The sequence below is a fragment of the Caenorhabditis remanei genome, chromosome IV (assembly GCF_010183535.1).
Source record: "Caenorhabditis remanei strain PX506 chromosome IV, whole genome shotgun sequence".
Classification (NCBI taxonomy): Eukaryota; Metazoa; Nematoda; class Chromadorea; order Rhabditida; family Rhabditidae; genus Caenorhabditis; species Caenorhabditis remanei.
The window spans coordinates 15,459,407-15,479,379 of record NC_071331.1 but is presented as its reverse complement, the minus strand read 5'-3'; the positions used below and the strand labels follow the sequence as shown (position 1 = coordinate 15,479,379).

At 37.2% G+C, this 19,973-nt stretch overlaps 4 protein-coding genes across 4 annotated transcripts; 2 read left to right on the top strand and 2 right to left on the bottom strand.

The window, feature by feature from the left end:
- Window positions 1-4,268: 4,268 nt before the first annotated feature.
- Window positions 4,269-6,356, top strand: GCK72_014320 (uncharacterized protein; the record flags this gene model as incomplete). The annotated part of the gene is made up of 9 exons (XM_053730239.1): window positions 4,269-4,335; window positions 4,381-4,492; window positions 4,538-4,654; window positions 4,704-4,774; window positions 5,012-5,132; window positions 5,438-5,703; window positions 5,752-6,039; window positions 6,089-6,249; window positions 6,318-6,356. The coding sequence occupies 9 exons, from the start codon at window positions 4,269-4,271 to the stop codon at window positions 6,354-6,356; spliced, it is 1,242 nt and encodes a 413-aa protein (XP_053585011.1).
- Window positions 6,357-6,416: 60 nt separating this feature from the next.
- On the bottom strand, window positions 6,417-7,879 carry GCK72_014319 (uncharacterized protein; the record flags this gene model as incomplete). The annotated part of the gene is made up of 8 exons (XM_003102821.2): window positions 6,417-6,632; window positions 6,680-6,819; window positions 6,864-6,979; window positions 7,022-7,095; window positions 7,143-7,279; window positions 7,324-7,579; window positions 7,625-7,812; window positions 7,867-7,879. 8 exons carry the CDS (start codon window positions 7,877-7,879, stop codon window positions 6,417-6,419), a joined length of 1,140 nt encoding a protein of 379 aa, XP_003102869.2.
- A 214-nt stretch (window positions 7,880-8,093) lies between these two features.
- On the top strand, window positions 8,094-11,038 carry GCK72_014318 (uncharacterized protein; the record flags this gene model as incomplete). Its single annotated transcript, XM_003102647.2, has 12 exons — window positions 8,094-8,193; window positions 8,338-8,497; window positions 8,549-8,801; window positions 8,883-9,251; window positions 9,299-9,422; window positions 9,473-9,663; window positions 9,709-9,820; window positions 9,869-9,997; window positions 10,140-10,295; window positions 10,343-10,534; window positions 10,577-10,827; window positions 10,961-11,038. The coding sequence occupies 12 exons, from the start codon at window positions 8,094-8,096 to the stop codon at window positions 11,036-11,038; spliced, it is 2,115 nt and encodes a 704-aa protein (XP_003102695.1).
- A 253-nt stretch (window positions 11,039-11,291) lies between these two features.
- On the bottom strand, window positions 11,292-13,445 carry GCK72_014317 (uncharacterized protein; the record flags this gene model as incomplete). Its single annotated transcript, XM_053730238.1, has 5 exons — window positions 11,292-11,580; window positions 12,316-12,530; window positions 12,577-12,883; window positions 12,935-13,098; window positions 13,278-13,445. 5 exons carry the CDS (start codon window positions 13,443-13,445, stop codon window positions 11,292-11,294), a joined length of 1,143 nt encoding a protein of 380 aa, XP_053585010.1.
- Window positions 13,446-19,973: the final 6,528 nt, after the last annotated feature.

Here is a 19,973-nt window from a genome sequence, read left to right as displayed (position 1 = left end):
GGGGAGCTTTGACCAATGTCGGAAGCGTCCGGTTGACCGCTCGATGGCTTCGTGGCCTCACTCATAGTTGCCGACTCTGTTTCTTCTTGTTTCATCTCAGGCTTGTTCTGCCACGATGACTGCCGACTGAAGACCTCATACATCATATCTTGCAATTTCTGCATGTTTTCCTGCAGATTTTTGATAGCACGATCTGTCGTGGCAGATGATGTTTGCATATGGTCTTGCAAATTTTTGATGGCACGATTTGCCGTGGCAGATGAATCCAAAAGCAATGTCTGAGTATGTTCGATTGCTCCGATACGTACAGCCAAATCATCCGCAAACTCGGCAATGTCCTGGGAGGCTTCTGATGATCCACGGTTGAGTATGTTGGACGGCGGGTGAACCGAGACATCCGAACTATGGTTGCTCTCGCAAGGCTTTGTTGAGTTCGGTGGGTGTCGACCTGTATTCGACTCGGATCCTTGATGCAATTGATCCGATTGATCGATTGCCGTCTGAACCGATTGTTCAGGGTTACGCCGTTCGGGGTGTTCCTGATTCGGAGCGATTCCATCGGTTGTCTGCGCACTTCCTGGAGCCAGTCCATTGGATGGTGGTGGTGTTGGTGTTCCTGGGGTCGCCGAAACGCGTCCAGATCGGAAGTTGTTCACCGTCGTTGTCACGTCTCCGATGAGCGCTATTAGCTGATTGACTAGGCCGTCATGTCCCCGAGCTGCCAGATGGTTCGATATTTCAGCCCGATTGGCTTCAAACACATTCTTCGCACAAAGATTTTTGTTGCTCTTGAGCAGATCGATCGCATTTTCCGGGAGACCCTCGATTAGGGCCAGTTGATTTAGCAGTTGAGCCAGATACCCGTCGAGTACGGTGATGTTTTGGGTGTTTCTCTCAAGTGCCAGAGCACGATCAGCAAGAGAGACGAGCGTTCTGGTTCGAGTTAACTCACGGGTGGTACTCCACTTAATTGTTTTCATGGTCACCGGATTCCGTTTCTCGCTCTTCTTCTTGTTCTTGTTAGCCATGGTTGGTTGGTAGGTTGGGTGCTTTTGATGTGGTTGCCGAGTCGATGAAGACTGATATTGTTATGTCGAATCTTCATCCTTATATACCCAATATCCATGCCCTCCTTTTTCTTGACCTTGCTCTGGTTTGCTAACCTTGATAAAATAGAGAGATAAGACTTGCGTGCTCTCTTTGTGACGTGGTTCCGTGAAATTATTGATTTCACGAGATTTTATCTTTCATTTTTAATACATCCTAATGATTCGACGTGTCACTGTTATCGGTCATCACATTAGGATTCTGTATGAATCATTGACGTTTCATAGCCATCGAAAACGTAACTGAGATTCCTATTACTGTGTTGCTTCACATCGTTGGTTTCCGTGACGTTTCACGGGTTGTTATGCTTTGAGGTCCTCGTTGGAGAACAGTTGCGGAAGGTGTACAGTCGGCTTCCTGTCAGTTGCAAAGTTCCTGATCTGTCACTTCGTCTTCTCGCTGATCCAGCTACTTTGGGCCCTTTCACGGAATCAACGATACGACGGGAGATAGACCATCCTCAAGATGTGGTATGTCGGTGGTGGTGATTCTGTGGCTATCGATGTGAGATTTCCTGTGAATCTCCAGAATCTGAATCTAGACCACGCTATTTGTTTCCGATCTGACATTTTCATCACCACATCTTTTCTCTAATTTGTCACAAAAGGACTCTCTGAGCACCATTGTGCTTTCTTGACTTTACGTTAGACACCGATTGTGCGCTTAGCACCGATTGTGCTTTTATCAAAATAAACCTCCGTTGAATTCAATTCTGATGTATCTACGGATAAGCAGAGAACCTCCACGATAAGATTCAATGCAATCATTGATTGGATGAATACGATAATTCATAGTTGGTAGGAACGAGACTGTGCTTTGAGAGAATGACCAATAGATTTTAGTGGTGGTTCATGAATAAGGTCTGTTTCACGATTGAGAAACTTCTCTAGTCTCGCTGGGAATGACGTCAACGATATGGCGTCCTACCAGTGAACTGTATGTTGCCACTCGTTCGGATCCCACCCGAACCCATACAGACACTTGGTGAACAACGACTTTGCTCACGATGATGCACTCTTTGAATAAGAGTTTGGAAACTCTACGATAGAGTTTAGATTCCCTACGATAAGAGAAAGTTTTCCTTCGAGTAAGGAGATCAGAAGTCATCCGCTGGATCTACTCTGCCGGTTTTACGTTCGATTAACGAAATCCTAGTTGAATAACTCGAGCTCTGCATTCTCTCACCCCACCAAAGTTCGAGTAACTCCGGTCGATGCACCATGTTGCGACGGTTATTGGGCAGGTGAACCCCGAACCGACCGCAATGAGTGAGAGAGTGTGAACTTAGAAAGTTAACCAACACAGAATTATACAAACGGTTTATTAGAGCAATCTCAATAGGAGAAACACCATCGTAGGAGGAATCTCTTCAAGCATTGTCGACGATGTTGTATCCTTGGCGTTGCTGATAGCATATGACTTGTCGATGTGAGCAGTTGAGAAGAGATCCAGCAGCCGGTGTGAAGACGATTGACTTCCGATACTGATTGGTAGCGATTCGATAGCTTATATTGACATTGAAACGTGGCAAATGTCATCATGATAAGAGTATTGAGTGCGTTTCACGTTGTTGGTAGGCTAAGTAATCCTCCTTTGAGAGTAACAATAAGTTCACCGTTGTATATTTTATAAATTACGTGGAAATAATCTACGAGTTAGATTGTACCAGTTGTGACAATATAGCTGGGGCTATTATTGTCACGACAAATGATTTCATTCCGAACGAATTGACGTTGACGGAATCTGTGAACAATTCATCGAATAGATCATCTGTCATCCGAGTATGAAAATCATGTTTGGGATTCTCATTTCTGATCGAGCAGTTTACTTTTTTTCACAAATGAGTCTTCTTGGAAAAAAAACTTTTTTCAGTTTAGAAAAGGTTTTATTATGATGATTTTCAAAAAGAATGACTCAGATACCGTAAAAACTCTTTTTGAGGTGCCCCTCTATTTGAAGTGCCCCTCTAATAGTGGTGCCCCCCGACAGACTTTTTGAACAATAGAGGTGCACCCTCTAATTGAGGTGCCCCTCTAATACAGTTGCCCTCCAGTGATTTCCACTTTTCTCTAATATCATCATTAACTGACTCCTGACTGTTCTTTCACATCACTAGTTCGGCATTTTTGCTGTTAAAAACGTAGTTTGCTATGAAAATTCAGGATTTTTTTCCGTTTTTACGTAAAAGTTCGAAAAATTCGGCATAAAAACTAATGAAATCAAACAAATTCAAGAGATAGTTGGGTATCGAGGACGGGCGAATTCGTCGACGAAAAATAGAAGTGCACCCTCTATTTGAATTGCCCCTCTAATAGAGTTGCACTCCGACGGGCCCGTTGAACAATAGAGTTGCATGCACCTCAAATACAGTTTTTACGGTATTTCTTATCTTAATTCAAGAAGAGTTCATCTGAATTCTGAAACAGTTTCAGTCAATCATCACTCTTTCCAGTCGGTTCTCCAACCAAATCGTTTCTTTTCAATTTTGAAATCCACTCAAAATAGTTTCATCGTCCAGCAGCATCATCCATCCTTCAGAAACTAGAATAGCAGATGATAGTGTCTCTTCTTTTTCATCTTCCCTTCATCTCCTCTGCCATCTTCAGTCATCGTCTTCCTGTAGCCGTTGTCTGCGTATCTTCGTCTCCCACACTCTCTCACTTCCTGATTGGCTCGATTGTCCGCTTCGGAGGGCGAACAAGAAAAATTTTCGTGCAGTTTCTGACTGCTTATTTAGACTTTTTGGACCAAAAAATGAATTTGATGCAGACGATGTTTTTCTCTCTGTTTACTATGTACTTCTTGTTTTTATTTCGGAAAACGAGAGACTCTTGCAGAAAATATTTGTATAGATATGATTACTTTCATAACTTCCAAATCTCGTTTTTATGATTTCTATCCTGTATATTTATTTTTCATTTCAATTAATGCATCATTCTCCTCCTCTTCCCCCCTTTTCTACAGAACATACGGACTCCAATTTCTGTGAATGATTTGCATCTCATTGACATTCTTCTCTGTTTGCACACTCCATAATCATTGTTGCTTGACTCCGCCCCAACCTCCTCATTATTCTATTATTTTTTGTTTAGATCCCCTCCGTGTCTTCTAGAATGAATTACATCCCGGGACGTCTTTCAGTCGATTAGTTACTTGCTAAAATGCGTTTAGTGACTGTTCTTTCTCTACTTATCACTCAGATTCTAGCAGCTCAGAAAAGTAGTATTGGTGAGTTGGAATGGATTGGAATAGTTGGAAATCGAATTGTTTCAGGTCCTCCGAAACTTCTAGAGCAATCGGAAGAAGAAGTATGGTATCATTTAGATGACGATGACATCAAAAATAGGTTGACACTTCGGTGCGAAGCAGATGAGAATACTGACAGGTGGGTGGAAATAAACGAAAGATGTGATTGATTCTTGACTTTCAGATACTATTGGCTGAAAAACGGAGAGCCGTTTGAAATTGATTCAGATGATGTTTTATGGGAGAAAGAAGGCCAATCGGGGTCAATTGTGTTCGTCAAACCACATATTAGTCATCAAGGGTTTGTGATAATCTCGATGATTCAGAGAATAAATAAATCATATTTTCAGATACTATCAGTGCTTCGCATCGAACATTTTTGGAACTGCTCTCTCGAATAAAATGAATTTGAGACTTGGATGTAAGTGGGAAATCATTGGGAAGAGATACTGTGAATATAGAATAATGTGGTTGTTTGGAATGGTTCAATGAACATCTGAGTGGTCCTTCTTCGCTTTTTCTGCCATTTTGTAGGTGCTAATTAGTGGTAAACGAGCATGGATTTAATAAATCTAAAGAGAGTAGAAATGCACCACATGCTGATGATGAGAGAGACAATCTAATTATAGGGTTTAGTTAAAATAATATTATTTTTCAGCACTCGAACATTTTCCGAAACGAGATATTCAAGTATTGAGAGTGAAAGAGGGAGAATCATTGACGTTGAACTGTACACCTCCACGGGGAACACCTTCTCCGAAAATTATTTGGCTTTATAGGTATGATAGTCACTCGGCCGTTTTCATTTAAACTTTCAGATCTCTTGATGATTCATCTGTTATCGAAACCATCAGAAGTCGTCATATAACAGTGGATACAGACGGACGTCTTCATTTTTCATCAGTTGAATTATCTGATGGGAAAGCAACTTTAGTGTATGAATGTGCAGCAACTTCGCCAGTTCTCAGAGGAGAATATAGGTCAGGAGATAGAATTCAATTGGATATTGAACCGACTCAAGGCGAGTTTCATTTACTTTTCATTCACGAAAACTTTCATTTTCAGAAAAATCTCATCCGGTCAGAAAGTTGTCAGTTAGTCCAAGTGAAGTGACGATTCGAGCCGGAGGACAACTGAAACTACAATGTATTTTCGGTGGGAGACCTCTTCCAACAATCTTCTGGTCGAAAGTTGATGGGGAGCTTCCAAAATCAAGACTAAAAGATTTGACATCTCATGAAAGTGATTTCGGACGGTCTCTGATTGTTGAGAATGTTCATCCGGATGATGCAGGAGTATATGAATGTAGAGGAAGACATTTAGTTCATACAGTTAATGTTCGAGTTATGGGTTTGTTTAAAAGAAATGGGGATAATTTGTAGTTTGAAAGTTTTTCAGCTGCTCCATTCTGGGAATTCGATCCTCCACATGATATTTCTCTACCTGAAGAGAGTACAGGAGAGTTGGAATGCCTTGCTGGAGGTCAACCAACTCCAATTATCACGTGGAGTATGAACGGAAAATTTCTACATGAATTGGCCGAAGATTCACGAAGAGTTCTGCTCGATCATGGAAGAATTTTGAGAGTTCGAAGTTTGAATCATGATCTGGATACTGGTGTTTATCAGTGTAATGCGAGTAACCCATTGGGATATGTCTTTGCAAATGCATTTGTTCATGTTAGAGGTTTGTTTGGCTCCATCTGTTTTACCACACATCTATTTCTGAACTCCAGCACACGCTCCATTCTTCCGAATGCCAGCTGCTCGCCACTGGAAAGTTGTTCTTCACTCTACAGTAATCCTCGATTGTGACGTGGATGCTGCACCAGAAGCAGTCGTTAGATGGGTTGATGCAGATGATAGGCCTCTTCAAGTGGTCGAAGGAAAGAATAAAGTGAGCAAAGAAATAAAGTGGGAAATATTTATTTGTTTATGAAAAATTACTGAAAACCGGAAATTTAGAAGATGTACCGGAGGAAAACCATTGACAACACTGAGTAGGGCAGTAGGCTTGAAGCGATTTCTATAAAAACAAAGTTACATAAATACTTGTGTTAGTTGTTATAATTTAGTAAACTCACGAGAACATTCAACTCTAACAAGAACTCCTCTTGTTGTATCACTTTCTGCTCTTTTATATTCAACTGTTAATGATTGAGCCTTCAATGATTTACTCAATCTCTTTAGATGTTTCTTTTGAAAACTTTCACTTCCAGCTCCCTCAATTCCATTATAAGAAATAGTCAGAGAACTGTCTGCTGAAATTTCTCCAAACATCTGAAACCGTCTTTCAAGTCAGAGATGTTTAATGTCAATTTCTGTACCTGAACATCAAATTGAGAATCTTCAATAGATGAATTGAACACATATTTGAATGAGTTTGATTCATTTCGGAGCATATAATTCGGTGACATTCCTAATGACCAATCAGACCATTTCATTGGAATCACTACCTGGTTTTGGACTGAAAACACTCTTTAATACATGCGATTCCTTCTACTCCCTCACTTTCAACTCCTTTCGCTGTAATTTCAAACGACGAAGGGAAAAGTGATAGTTGTTTACGAAATGTGAGCACTGGCTCAACAAAAAACAATGGAGCGACAGTTTGAGATGCATCTTTTCTGTAATTGTGATATTTAATAATATTGTGTCTGATGAATTACCCGATATCATGAATTGTAAAATTGGAGCTTTTTGTCTCTTCAAGTCCTCCAGCAGACACAGTTAGAGCAGTTAACTGAAAAATAGAATGGAACATTGAAAATGAGCTCGTTGTCTGTTTACTCCATCAATATTATGAATATTGGTGATTCTGACAGCTCCAGATGGATTCAGAAGAGTTACATAATGGTTTTCAATGTTATTCGATTGAATGAAAATGGTCCGTTTCTCTTGACGAGTAGATTCAAAGACATAAGAAACTGAAAAATTAAGTTTGATTTCAATCAGAAAACAGTAAACTAACCGTGTTCATCATCAGGTGCCAATAAGAAATAAATTATTCCTGGATTCTTGGTTTTTGACTTTTCATCATTATTGTTTCGAATTGAAATACTATACCGTAAATCTTCAAAAACTGGCTGCTTCTCCCCAGTCTCACTATCCACTTTCCTTCCAACTTCACTCATTTTTTTGGATTCTCCGTCCAGATTTGGGGCAAAAATATGAATGTTTTCCTCATAAGAATCTGCTTCTATATCTCTTGAAGAAGCAACATAGACCTAAAAAAGAGACACCGACATTTTTGAGAATCTTAATATAATTACCCGTGCTCCACGAGCGAATTCAAATTGAAGAGTTTCTTCTGGTGGTAGATCATTCACAAAAACTATTTTACTGAGTGGCTCAGGTGGAAGAATAACTGGTTCTTCAGTTGTAGGCTCAGGATTATCAACAGGAATTGAGAATACTTGAGATACAAGAACCAAAATCGCAAGCAATACAAGAAGAGGCTCTGAAAGTCATATTTAAAACTAAATTTCTTCTGAAAAATAACATAAAAACTCACCAGTCTTGCTCATTCTGTAACAAACGTTCATGACTGTTGTAGTTATCATCAAACAACTTTCTTTTTTAACCACAATAATAATAATAATGTTTTTTGTTTTGATAAGATGATAAGCAGTGAACACTCATCTAATCAAATATTTGAAACTTTTTTCTCTTTTCCTCCGATTATGTACTTATTTTTTGAAAAACAACATTTATTTTCAGCTCTTCCCAAATCATACATTCATGATCTATGATGTAAACAGTGCAGATGAAGGATTGTATTACTGTAATGTCAGTAATAAATATGGAATCAACAGAGCAACGAACCGTCTTCAAGTTTTCAGTGAGTCGAGAACTTTTTGGATTTTATGATCAAATCAAAAATGATCTATCAAGTATCAAGTTCCCTCTCTATTTTTAAACAAGAATGTTTTGATGATTCATTCAAATTCCATTCTTCTCACTTTGTATTTTGTACTCATTTCAGAGCCAACATACTTCGTTCGAATTCCAACTCCGAAACGATTGATTTTGGAAGCTGGGGAAACAGCAGAAGTGTTCTGTGAAGCCGTTGCAGATTCACGACTTCCGATTAAATATCAATGGACAATTAATGGAAAAGTGTTGACTGAATCACAGTATTACGAGTGAGAAAAATACTGTTTCGAGTCACTTTTTAAAATTATGAAATACTTCAGAATTCTCCCTGATCGTCTTCGCTTCCGTTCAGTCAGAGGTCGTCATTCGGGAATAATTGATTGTGCTGCTATCACAGATGTAGATGTAAAATTGGCATCAATGCAGTTGATTGTGAAAGATGTTCCCGCTCATCCAGTTGTTGAAACTGCTCATTGTTCTGAGAGAAAGGCAACAATCAAATGGGTTGCAGCATCAGATCATGGAGATTCTATCAAGAAGTATATTGTGGAAATGTTCACAGATTTCAAAAAGGTATTTCGCTTTGCTTCTTTGATCAAAGATATCTAGGATCAAGGATGAAGGATTAATGATTCAAGAGTATTATTTTTGCAGAATGAATGGGAAACAATAAATGAGGAAGTGAATGTAAACAAGGAAAATTTCGAAGTTGATATCACCTTAACTCCATGGGTCAACTATACATTCCGTGTAGTTGCAGTCAATTCGCATGGTAGATCAGATATGAAAATAGATGGACAACCGAAAGAAGATTGGCTAACTTGTCAAACACGTCCATCATTCCCATACACAAATCCAACAGGAGTGAAAGGAGAAGGAACAGAACCGGATAATCTTGTTATTTCATGGAAACCATTGGATAGATATTACTGGAATGCACCGAATATGCAATATTTAGTTAGATATAAACTAGATGAACCGATTCACGGATGGACTGAATTCTTGGTTGAAGACTCTTTAGCGGTGAGATATTTCAGAGAAAATGAGAATTCAGTATGAAAGAATTTCAGAACTTTACTATCATCAGAGATCAACCAACTTTCCGGAAGTATCTGATCCAAGTTCAATCTGTGAATTCAGTTGGTCCGAGTATAGTAGAACCAGAGATTCATTATGGATGGTCCGGAGAAGATGGTTGGTTTGCTTCAAATACTACTACGATATTCAAAATTGCTGAGTTTCAGTACCTGATGAAGCTCCACACGACTTTCGAATTGATACTCAAATCAACTTCACAACCATCAATTTCACATGGAACCCAGTTCATGAGAATACAGTGAACGGTCATTTTGTTGGATATGAGATTGAATACTGGAAAGCGGAAAATACAATCAGAAAATATTCAATCAAAATTCCAGCTAACTCGACATACAAGGTAACAGAATTACCAAATTGTTGATCTGATTCTAGTTTATTTCAGATAATAAACTCCTTCCACGCAGTTACAAACTACAGTGCTCACATTCGAACCCGGAACAAAAGACTTCGAAGTGCTCCAAGCCATCCAGTTTCATTCGCAATGCCTGAAGGACGTTAGTTTCGGATTTTATTGTTTTAATCTCTTAATAATTGCTTTTCAGCACCTGGAAAAGTGCATAATCTTCGTGTGTATTCTGTCGGATCGACTGCAATTCTCCTTCAATGGGATGCTCCCTTACAACCAAATGGAAGAATTCGAGGATATTTCATTTCTTTCCAGAATGATAAGAGTGAGTTTGGAGGCTTCCATGCTTTATGATTAATTTTTTTTTCGTAAGATCATCCTGTAAATTTAGAAAAAAGGAGTGAATAATACTTTTGCTTCTTCAACTTCCGCTTTTTCTAATTGTCTTCCAACCGAATGATTTTCAGATGAAACCGAGGAAACATACGTCATTCATCGACAAAAATACTACCTGCATGAGAAAAGTGAACCAGATACTGGATATAAAGTATCTGTATGGGCAGAGACAAGAGCTGGAGAAGGTCCGACGACGTTGAGACCAGTGAGAACGTGGCCAGCGAGAAGTGAGTCATGATGACTTAATTTCAGCTCGAAAACTTCTATTTTCCAGTTCCGGATGCTCCAATTTTCCGAGTCAAAAACATTTCATTAGACTCATTTGTCGTCGAATGGCTTCCAAATAATCACAGTGTCTGGAAAATGCCGGGAGCTGCATTCTTTGTTAATTACACTGCTGAAAGTTCGAATACGTGGCATCAAACTGAAATTATCTATCTTCCAAACACTGAAATTCTCCTCAGAAGTCAGTTTTCTTCTTTTCTTGTTTTCTAATTTTGTTCTTCAGATTTGAAAGAAGACCAAAAGTATTTCATCCAAGGAATTGCAAAAGACGGTCCCCGTCAAAGTGAATCCGTATTCCTTCCCATAAAAACTTTGAATCGAGATTATGCAAATCGTTTAAAAGAAGATTCCCTTCGAAGTGCCGCTTGGTTTATTGCAGTTTTGGGAGTTCTTGGAATTGGTTTATTCACAATTTGTCTCACTTTTTGCTGTGGAAATAAGAATCGACAAGAGAAATTTGCAGTTCGGAGAAAGGTTTGAGATCTTTGTTCAATTGCACTTTCATGCTTCGATAGTTACACTTTCAATGACAGTTTTCCGGACCGTAACGACTATTTTTGCACTTGAATTGAATATTTCTCAAAGTGCAAACTCGTTATTTTTGCAGGAAATCGAAATTGGACATCAACAAGATAATGAAGAAGAAAAGCAGTTTCTCGAGTATCAGTACGGGTTTAAAAATTAATTGATTCCATCTGAAAATTGGAAGAAAAATCAAGATTTACATCTTTTGAATTGTTCGTATTATTTATTATTATTCTTTTTCAAATAAAAAAAACTTTTGAGATTTGAAAGAACTATGAAACTCGTTGAAATAACCCGAGTCGCAAGTTAATATTTTGGCATATTCAGGGGAAAACAAGATCAGAATAAAAACTGATATGAATGAATGGTAGTGAATGAAAACAAGTATATAAATACAAGAAAAGGGAAAACAATTAAAATTTCGGTTTTTGAAAGAATAATCTCTTCAGAGCAATTCTGAAATCACGAGAGAATGCAGCATATAGAATTGGATTGACTGCAGAATTTGAGTATCCTAACCAGAAAGCAGTTGTGAAAAGAGAAGTTGGAATACATCCAGCAGCCACTGTACATATGGAATACGCTTGAAGAACATATATTGTTGTGAATGGAATCCAACAGACAATGAATGCTGCAACCACGATTCCAGTCGTTCGAGCCACTCTCATTTCGGTTCGAAGTGATCTTCGCATACATTTCTTTCTGAAAAAATAAATAGATTAGAAACGAGAAGAGGGGGAGTAGTTATATGAAAGGTTCACACGTTTCAAGCAGTGATTGGGCAGTTTCAGTGAGATAGATTTACTTGTATTTCATTCTTTCAAAACTGACATTTATATGAAAACTTTTTCAGGTGGAAATTTGTGAAAAATTTCCCTTTCTTGGAAATTGTGTTATGTCTGATGTTAAGTCTGAATCTTATACATGGAATTCCGGATGAAAATTCATGGCGTTGTAATTTTTCACACGCTACAATACTACCGTACCCTTTTTTCCAGAGCTGCAGATATTCTACGGTTAAAAGGGTGAAAGCGGGTTTGACCTACAAGCGAGAAAAGGTTTTACTTCATTATTTAAGAAACAGAAACAGATTTTCTTTGTAGGAAATTGGTCAGCAGCAAAATAGTTTTTTCTGTTTTTAAATTTTCGAAATAAATTTACATGGTGAACAGAAGAAATGACAACAAGATTACACCGTATGCAAATAAAAAACACTGTTTTTCTTTTCAAACGAAAGCTCAGATTTACAGAATGCCACTCTCTTTTTCTCTCACTTTTCTCTCAACTTACCTTGAGTTTCGGTTCGGTGAGCGAACCGTACTTCTTCTCCACCATCTGTATTCATTTCCTTGTTTTTAATTACTTTTTCTTTTCTCAGTTCAGAAATTCAATGTTATTTTTCAATTTCGTTAAGCTAATGAAGAAAGAAAAACTAACTGTGTAATGTGATTGATGATATTCGTCTTTTTGGCTTCCAAAACTCCAAAAACCACAGTGTGCGTGAGAAATGAGCGTATTGCGGGTGTATCCACTGAATTCTTATGCTTTTCAACGACTGCAGCAATCACGGGAACTGGGTCAATGACTTCTTTTGATGGAGATCCCACGCCTTCATCCTCTTGACTTAGACGAGTTTCATATCTCTCGAGTTTCTGAAATATCACGTGTGTCTTCTATATTAGTCATAGAAACTCTTACCTTCACTGGGACAATTGGTTCTTTCCTTCTGTGAACTCTCAATGATCCATTCTTCGATTTGACAGTCATTGTCCTCGAAGTGTGAAGAACTGTTTGAAATATTCTAACGTTGAGAATAACCATCACAAATGCAGGAACAATGAATGAAGCCATTGCAGAGAATATAATATACATTGACGGAAGAGTTGTTGGTTGACATTCTTTTGATGGTGTCGCGTCATGAGCAATTAATGTTTCAAGTAAGAAAAGTATTGCAGCGAGCAGTAGAGAACAGAACCAAACTAGAAATGTCATCAGACGAACTACTCTGAAATACAGAAGACTGGGATTAGACGAAGAGAAAAATGATAGAAATTACTTTGTGGATGAAATGATAGGATATTTGATTGGTTGTCGGACAGCCATATATCTGTCGAATGAAATTGCAAGTAGGTTGTAAATTGAAGCAGTTGAAAGGAATACGTCGACAGATAACCAGAGACGGCATCCCAAATGTCCAAATATCCATTCGTGAGAGTGCTCCTGGAAAAACATGATTGTTAGATCTGGGTACATTTTAATTCTGAATTCAGATTCAACACATGAGTGTGGACATCCTTTCAACCTTGTTTTCCCATCCAAACATGTTTTTAATATGGGATTCCCCTCAGAACCCATATCATAACATTTTCTGACTCCCTCCTTTTTCTCGGGCCACTAACCTGAATAATAGCGAATGGAAGAATTAGAATTCCGAGAAGTAAATCACTGATTGTGAGTGATAAAACCAAATGATTCGTCGATGTTTGAAGTGATTTCTTCGTCAAAATTACATAAAAAACCAGCAAATTACCAATGACAACGAAACAATTTACGACGCTTAGCGTCATTGAAAGCAGTATCATTTTGATGTGAAGGAGCCAATTTCTGGAAATTTTATAGTTTCAGAAATTGAATGAAAGTGCAAAAGCAAAGCATTTCCAGAAGAATTTGATATAAAAAATCATAAGAAAACGAAGGAAAAGGGGCGGAGAAAGGGGCTCATTCCACAGTCAACATTAAAGTATGCATGGGCGGAGGAAAAAAATGAAGATGAGAAAAAAGGAGAAGAAAAAGGACTTTTGGTCTTGTGTCAGAGCATTTGTGAGGGAGTGATTGAATTGTTTTACAAAGTGTTTTTTGCAGAAAAAAACGAAATTATTTGGGTGAAAGTTCAAATGAAAAATGGGAAGTCTTCGAATTCTAAGTCAAAATATTCTGATTTTCGAGTAAGGAAAAGTTCTGGTGACACCTCAAGTATAACTAACTTACGTCTTCTCAATCCAATAGTTACTCATTCTTTTTTATTTCCAAATTGCACCATTGTCCAGGTGAATTTGGACAGAAAAAGTACGATTCTATGATGAAAAATAGTCAGTGACATAGATTTTGTCTCTGATTCAAATAGGGTTTCTATTATGTGAAAACTGAAAGAAAAGAGTAAATACTCACAGAATTTGCTGAACAAAACGTTCTGAAATTACACTAATGCTTATCAGCCATTCGAATATTTTGGTCTTTTTCTTCAATATTGAATTATATTTACAGCTGACCTCTGTTTTCAGACGCATTCCGAGAAAGGCTATTTTCGACTATTTTCCAGTTGAAACCCCTCTAACCGAAAGAATTCAGTGTACCACAAAAAAAGAGAAGTGATCAGTCTCGACCGGAACGAATGGAATAAAGAAGCCGTTTAATACGTCAAATTGACAACATAAACACTTTGTTTTTTATACAATCACTCAATTTAGAGACATGAAATAATAGAAAATGGAACACCGAAGTGAAGAAAAATAGAAGAATCGAAAAAAGATAGTGTAGTATTAAATCACCGATCGAATAGTAGATTGTCAACAAAAAACAGACAAAAATGATAGAGTCAAGGAATTTTTAGAAATTAAAAAAAATCTGAACGAGAAAGAACCTGAAAGAAAAAATCCTGAAACTGAAAAAGATAGAAGTCCACCTATATTCGAATCGTTTTATTTTTTCAGACACCAACTTTTCCATATTTTATTTGTAGCTGTTTCGCTGATCCAGCTGGGAAAGTCGAGAAAAAGTTCTCAAGGCCTGGAGACATGCAAAAGAAAAGAGAGTGTCCGAAATAAAACAAAATTACGTTTTTTCGAGAAAAGGTCCCTCGGACCACCTAAAGAAATAGTGCAAAGGAGAAAAAGAACTCGAGACAGGAAGAGACAATTTGAATCGTATTCACACCTATTCGGGAAGAGAAAGAAGAAGTCACGTCTTCTGGGAACAAGAAGAAGAATACGTCGATTCATCGTCAGAGAAAAAAGAAGACGTTGATGCAAAGAGCGTGAGAATCAGGAAGTTTATTTTCGGGTTTACAAATGAAAAAAGAGTGAAAATCAAAGAAAATAAACAAGAATATGGAAATAATGTTGTTTTCTTTTCTAATTTTAGATTCTCGAGCTTTTTTTTAGATCAGAAATTATAAAATGAGTATCACCTGCTGACTTCTTGTTTTCCCAGACTTCTGAAATTCTCAGTCTACACTGATACTTTACTAGTTTGGTGTAATTCAAAAAGTGTTGGAAACAAAGAACCATTCTTTTGGAGTGTCTCAATCTACAGTACGAAAACTCAAAACTACGAAAAATTTGGAGCGTCGGAATGAACTAAACTTTCCAAAGCAAGTGAAAACACGTTCGTATTCTGAGGAGCTCTATTTTCAAAAAAATAAAATTTCCAGAGAAACCATAAAAAAGAAGAGTTCAAGATTCAAATGATGATTGTACTAATGAGTAATCTGTAGAAATTATTTTGAAACAATGGCCCAAAAAAGATCTCAGAGTTCTAAAGCTTATTCTGATATGCTACTCATCTCTATTTTTCAAACGTCTTTGTGTAATCATAATCGGCTAGAAAACGAGTGAAATCGGCACAATCTCATGATAAAAACCTTCGCAATAGCTAGACAGGAACTTAAATAAAATGAGGAACAACAAAATTGACATAAATGTTTCCGTTCGGAAAAAAGGAGAATACATTGAAATTTGATATGACACACAGACACCCAAAAATATTAAAAACACTTTTATTTTCTCTTGTTCGGACAATGAACTTGATTTATCCGTGTCTCTAAACAAGGAAAAAGCATGGGAATGGGCGGAGATTGGTTGGATGGATGTGTGTGCAAATTGCGCCAATTACGTGTAAATTACGGATAAAGAAGAAAAAAGATGGAGAAGAGGGAGAAGAAAGAGACACGAAGAAGTAGAAGAAGAAGGGCTAAGGACTTGAAATGGAACGTGACGTGGCAAAAGTAGCCAAATTCAAAAGGACAATAAGTAACCAGAAATCAGAAAATCTACTTTTTATAGGTTCATTAAACTAAATGTTTTGCATTGATCACTATTTTACTGGAAGATTTGGAATTTTTTTTTCTTAAAACTTTATTCTGTGACACTACATTCCAACAGTAAAAAAGATAATCAATGTGTGTTAGGCTAGAAGCTTCAAAGCTTACGCTATCAGACATTCGATTCCACCCTCAATAATATCTTCTAAGCACTTCATCCTGACTTATGCTACTAAGCAGATTGCACTCAACATTCCCATTTTCCCTGTCTTCAAAAATAATATTTCGTTGAAGAAATAATTACAAAACGTTGGAGGTAGGAGGCTTAGAAATCAAGAACCACACTCCAGCTGTGTTCTCTAATATTCATTGTTCGATTCATGAGCAAGAAACGATTTTCAGAGCAGACAAAGGACACACTTTGGAACAATTGAAACAAGCTTCATAGAACCAGAGGAAACATTTCAGAAGATGAATGCTGAATATTCTTCGTGGGTAAGAAACCGGTTCAATCAACACGAAATTAGTAACTTCTGAATAAACAATTTGAAATTGAAACTACAAATTGGAAATAGAAATTGATCAAATCTCTGAACTTCAACCTCCTCCTCTTTTCTCTGATTATCGTCATTATGATCCCTAAAGGGGTAAGTGAAAAGAAGAAGGAGGTGGAAAACAAAGTTTATACTCGGAATAAAAAGTGTAGACATATGAGGCCAATAAAAAAAAGAGAGAGGTCAAAGAGTGGAAGCTGTCAATTAACGAAGCTAAATGCATAATGGATAGAGGAAATGAAAAATTGGAGAAAAAAGTCCAGAAGACATTAGTCTGGGAGGGATAATAAATAGTTAAGGAGTTGGGATATTTTCAACTTTGAAAGGTTACGCCAGTTAATGAATTTGAAGTTTAGAGATCAATGGAAGAGGGATGATATCATTGAATTCGGATGAATGAAACTGGGGATTCACTGGGTGGGCAAGAATCGGAACTTGTAAAAAACGTCAGAGAGAACTTTGGCACGATGGACGGCTCGAGTTCGAAACGTAATCATATTTTCAGTCACATTTTGAAAACGGTATTTTATAATTGTTTGAAAAACTATAAAAATTGAAAATTTTGTTTTATTGAGATAACGATAAATTTAAGAAATCGCACAGAAAATTCGGAGTAAAAAACTTTTCTGAATGTCTTATTTCACTTAAAAAATATCAAAAACAGGTTTCCGCGGTTCTCATTGGATTTCTTTCCGTTTTTAACGGATTCAAAAATCACAAAATCAGGGAAACCCGGAAGCTCAAAAGTCATCTACATTTATTTCAGAAGACAATGATATAGTTCAACTCGAATCAGAAAGTGATCTAATCCAAATTTCCAAAAAACATTCAAATATTGAACCAGGAACCAAATCGTGATCATCTTTCGGAAACTATGATGTTTTTTTCTCTAGAATAAGAGAAGAAACCCAAGAAAATCCAAGTCAATTCAGGCATAAATGTGGGTAAAATAAACGAAAAAAGAAGAGAAAATTCTGAAGGAAAAAGAGGACGACGATCAAGAAGGCGTGAACAATTGACAAAAACCAATATTATTATTTTGAAGGAAAAAAAAAAGAGAGACAAATGAAAAAAAGAGTGGAAGACCTTTTTGAGTTCCAAGTTTCCTTAGTTTTGAAAACGAGAAAAACGGAACATTGCATGTCATTCTGATGAACTATTCAGTGTTTTTTCTTTTGGATGTTTGATCTATTTTCAGTCAGACACCGTGTTCATCAGTACTTTTTCTCATACTTGTCAAATGACGGGCCGGCCCGTCTCGTCAGGGATATGGGATTTTTGAGAAAAATTTTCAATTTTTGTTCAATTTTCAATTTTTCATGCGGAAAAATTGACAAAAAGACACTCATATTATTCTATGAGAAAAGTCTGAGTTCATCTTAGTACACCTTTAATCAAATTTGAAAAAAAATTTGAAAAAAAAATTCCCTCCAAAAAGACGGGCCTGACGGGCCGGGCCGGGCCTGACGTTTTGAAAAAAAAGCCCGGCCCGGCCCGGCCCGGCCCGGCCCTTGACAAGTATGTTTTTTCTCCAATTATTTGTATTCTCAGAATAAAAAAAACGGACAAAATGAGCAAATGGTAAGAAAACGGGAGAATGACTCGAAGAAAGTGAGATGTACCTTGAGGATAGAGAGAGATAGTGACGCAGCTAATAAAGGATGAACTGCAAGAAAATTATAATGGGTCATCTAGTGACGAGACATCAGAAAAAGACCTTAATACAATAAGAAGATCTGATTTCAGATGAGTCGTTTCAGCACAATGATGATCTAGAACGATCTGTAGATCAGATTAATTCAATGAATAATTCTCGACAAATTAACTCCGTTTTTGTTTTGAATAAAGTATGAGGTCCGATGAACCGATCAAATGAAAATAACATTAACTACAGGGAATAAAAACAGAAAAACAACTTGATCGGTCCTTGAAATTACCCCAAAACACAAATTGAAACAAGAAAAATTTAATAAATCTGAGCACCCTCCCAGCACTCGTGAGGGTGTCAAAAGTGTAGTCATTTTTGACAAGTCTCTGGAAGAATGTGACAAGGATCAAAACGTTTCGCAAAACGCCGACTTTACACAATTGTTGTCAGAAAGAACGTTGCAAGAAATGAAGTGATTTAGAAAGAATTCCATGAGTGACATTATGATTGAGATGATTGAAAAGTGAAAGAAAAGTGGAAGAGTAAAGGTGGAAGGTTAGACTATTTGATATGTTCCAAACATTTGACACTTTTGAACTCATGATCTTCTTCTTTTTCTTCTTTTTCTTCTTTGAGATTCGATTGAAATGGACTGAGTAACTAGAACTACGAGGTAGATACAAGTCATTTACAGACAACTGATGCACTGTCCTGGTTCTTGTACTTCAGTCAGAACCGCCCTCTTCCAAAATTCACAGAAATCTGTCTCATTTTCTTATCAGGTTAACCGAAAGAGTTCATATATTTTCAGGTGATTCTATTTGTCAGTCAAATTTTCAAAAAGATCAGATAAAAGCGTAACAACCTATAAACAAAGTCGTTTGCTGATCAAAATATTCTGAACTTGGATTCCAAACTTTCATAAAGTTCTAGACGTCAAAAGTGAAGGATCAATTGGAATAATCAGCAAAAAAGAAGGCGACAAACAAAGTGAAATGTTTACAAAATCAAAAGTGAACTACAAAGAAAAAAGAGTTAAGTGAGCACAAAATATGCAAAGTGAGCAGCAGTCGAAGCAATTTGTAGGGGAGAAAAATAGAGAAAGTCTGTCCGAAAATTTACATGGACATTCATGGAAATTGGGGTGGAAATTAATTTTGTGTTCCCGTCGTCCCATCTTCTTCCAGACATTCTTTTTTGACTTTATTTCAGCATTCTTCTAACAATAAACAATTGGAAAAGACTCTTGGGAGAAACGAAGAAGATGAAGATGAAGGAGGTTGTTGTCAACGAAGAAGAAGAAGATTATATTTGGGAAGCGAGGGTGGAGAACAAATAAGAATTACTGTGCAGAAGAATATAATATTTCAGAATTCGATTTCAGTGAGCTTTTTCTTACGAATTCAAATGATTTCTCTCTTAAAAAAGGTGTCATGCATATACGCTCAAGTTACCAATGAAAACGGATGTCGGTGTAGTTGAATCTTATTTCTGGGGACCAGACTTTCCGGTCATTTGGATATATGAAGTAGGTGAGCAAGCATGTGGTTTCTACCTCCTTTTTATTCAGAATACAAGTGTTTTTCTCTGAGAAAAAGAGGGAATCGAAGTTTGTGAACCATGGTAAATTTGGTAAATTTAGAAGATGAATAAGTGGGGGAAAAAGAAACAAATACCATTGAGATTTACCGTTCCTGGTACGGAAAAGAAGCTCTTCAATCCGTGAGGATTCTTCGATCATATGAGAGAAATTGTTTCAATAAAATAGAAATCCAATAGAAAATCCATGAATCATTGTTTTTTATTGAAACTTTTTCAATGTATTCAACATAAAATGTAGTTTGTTCTCCACCTG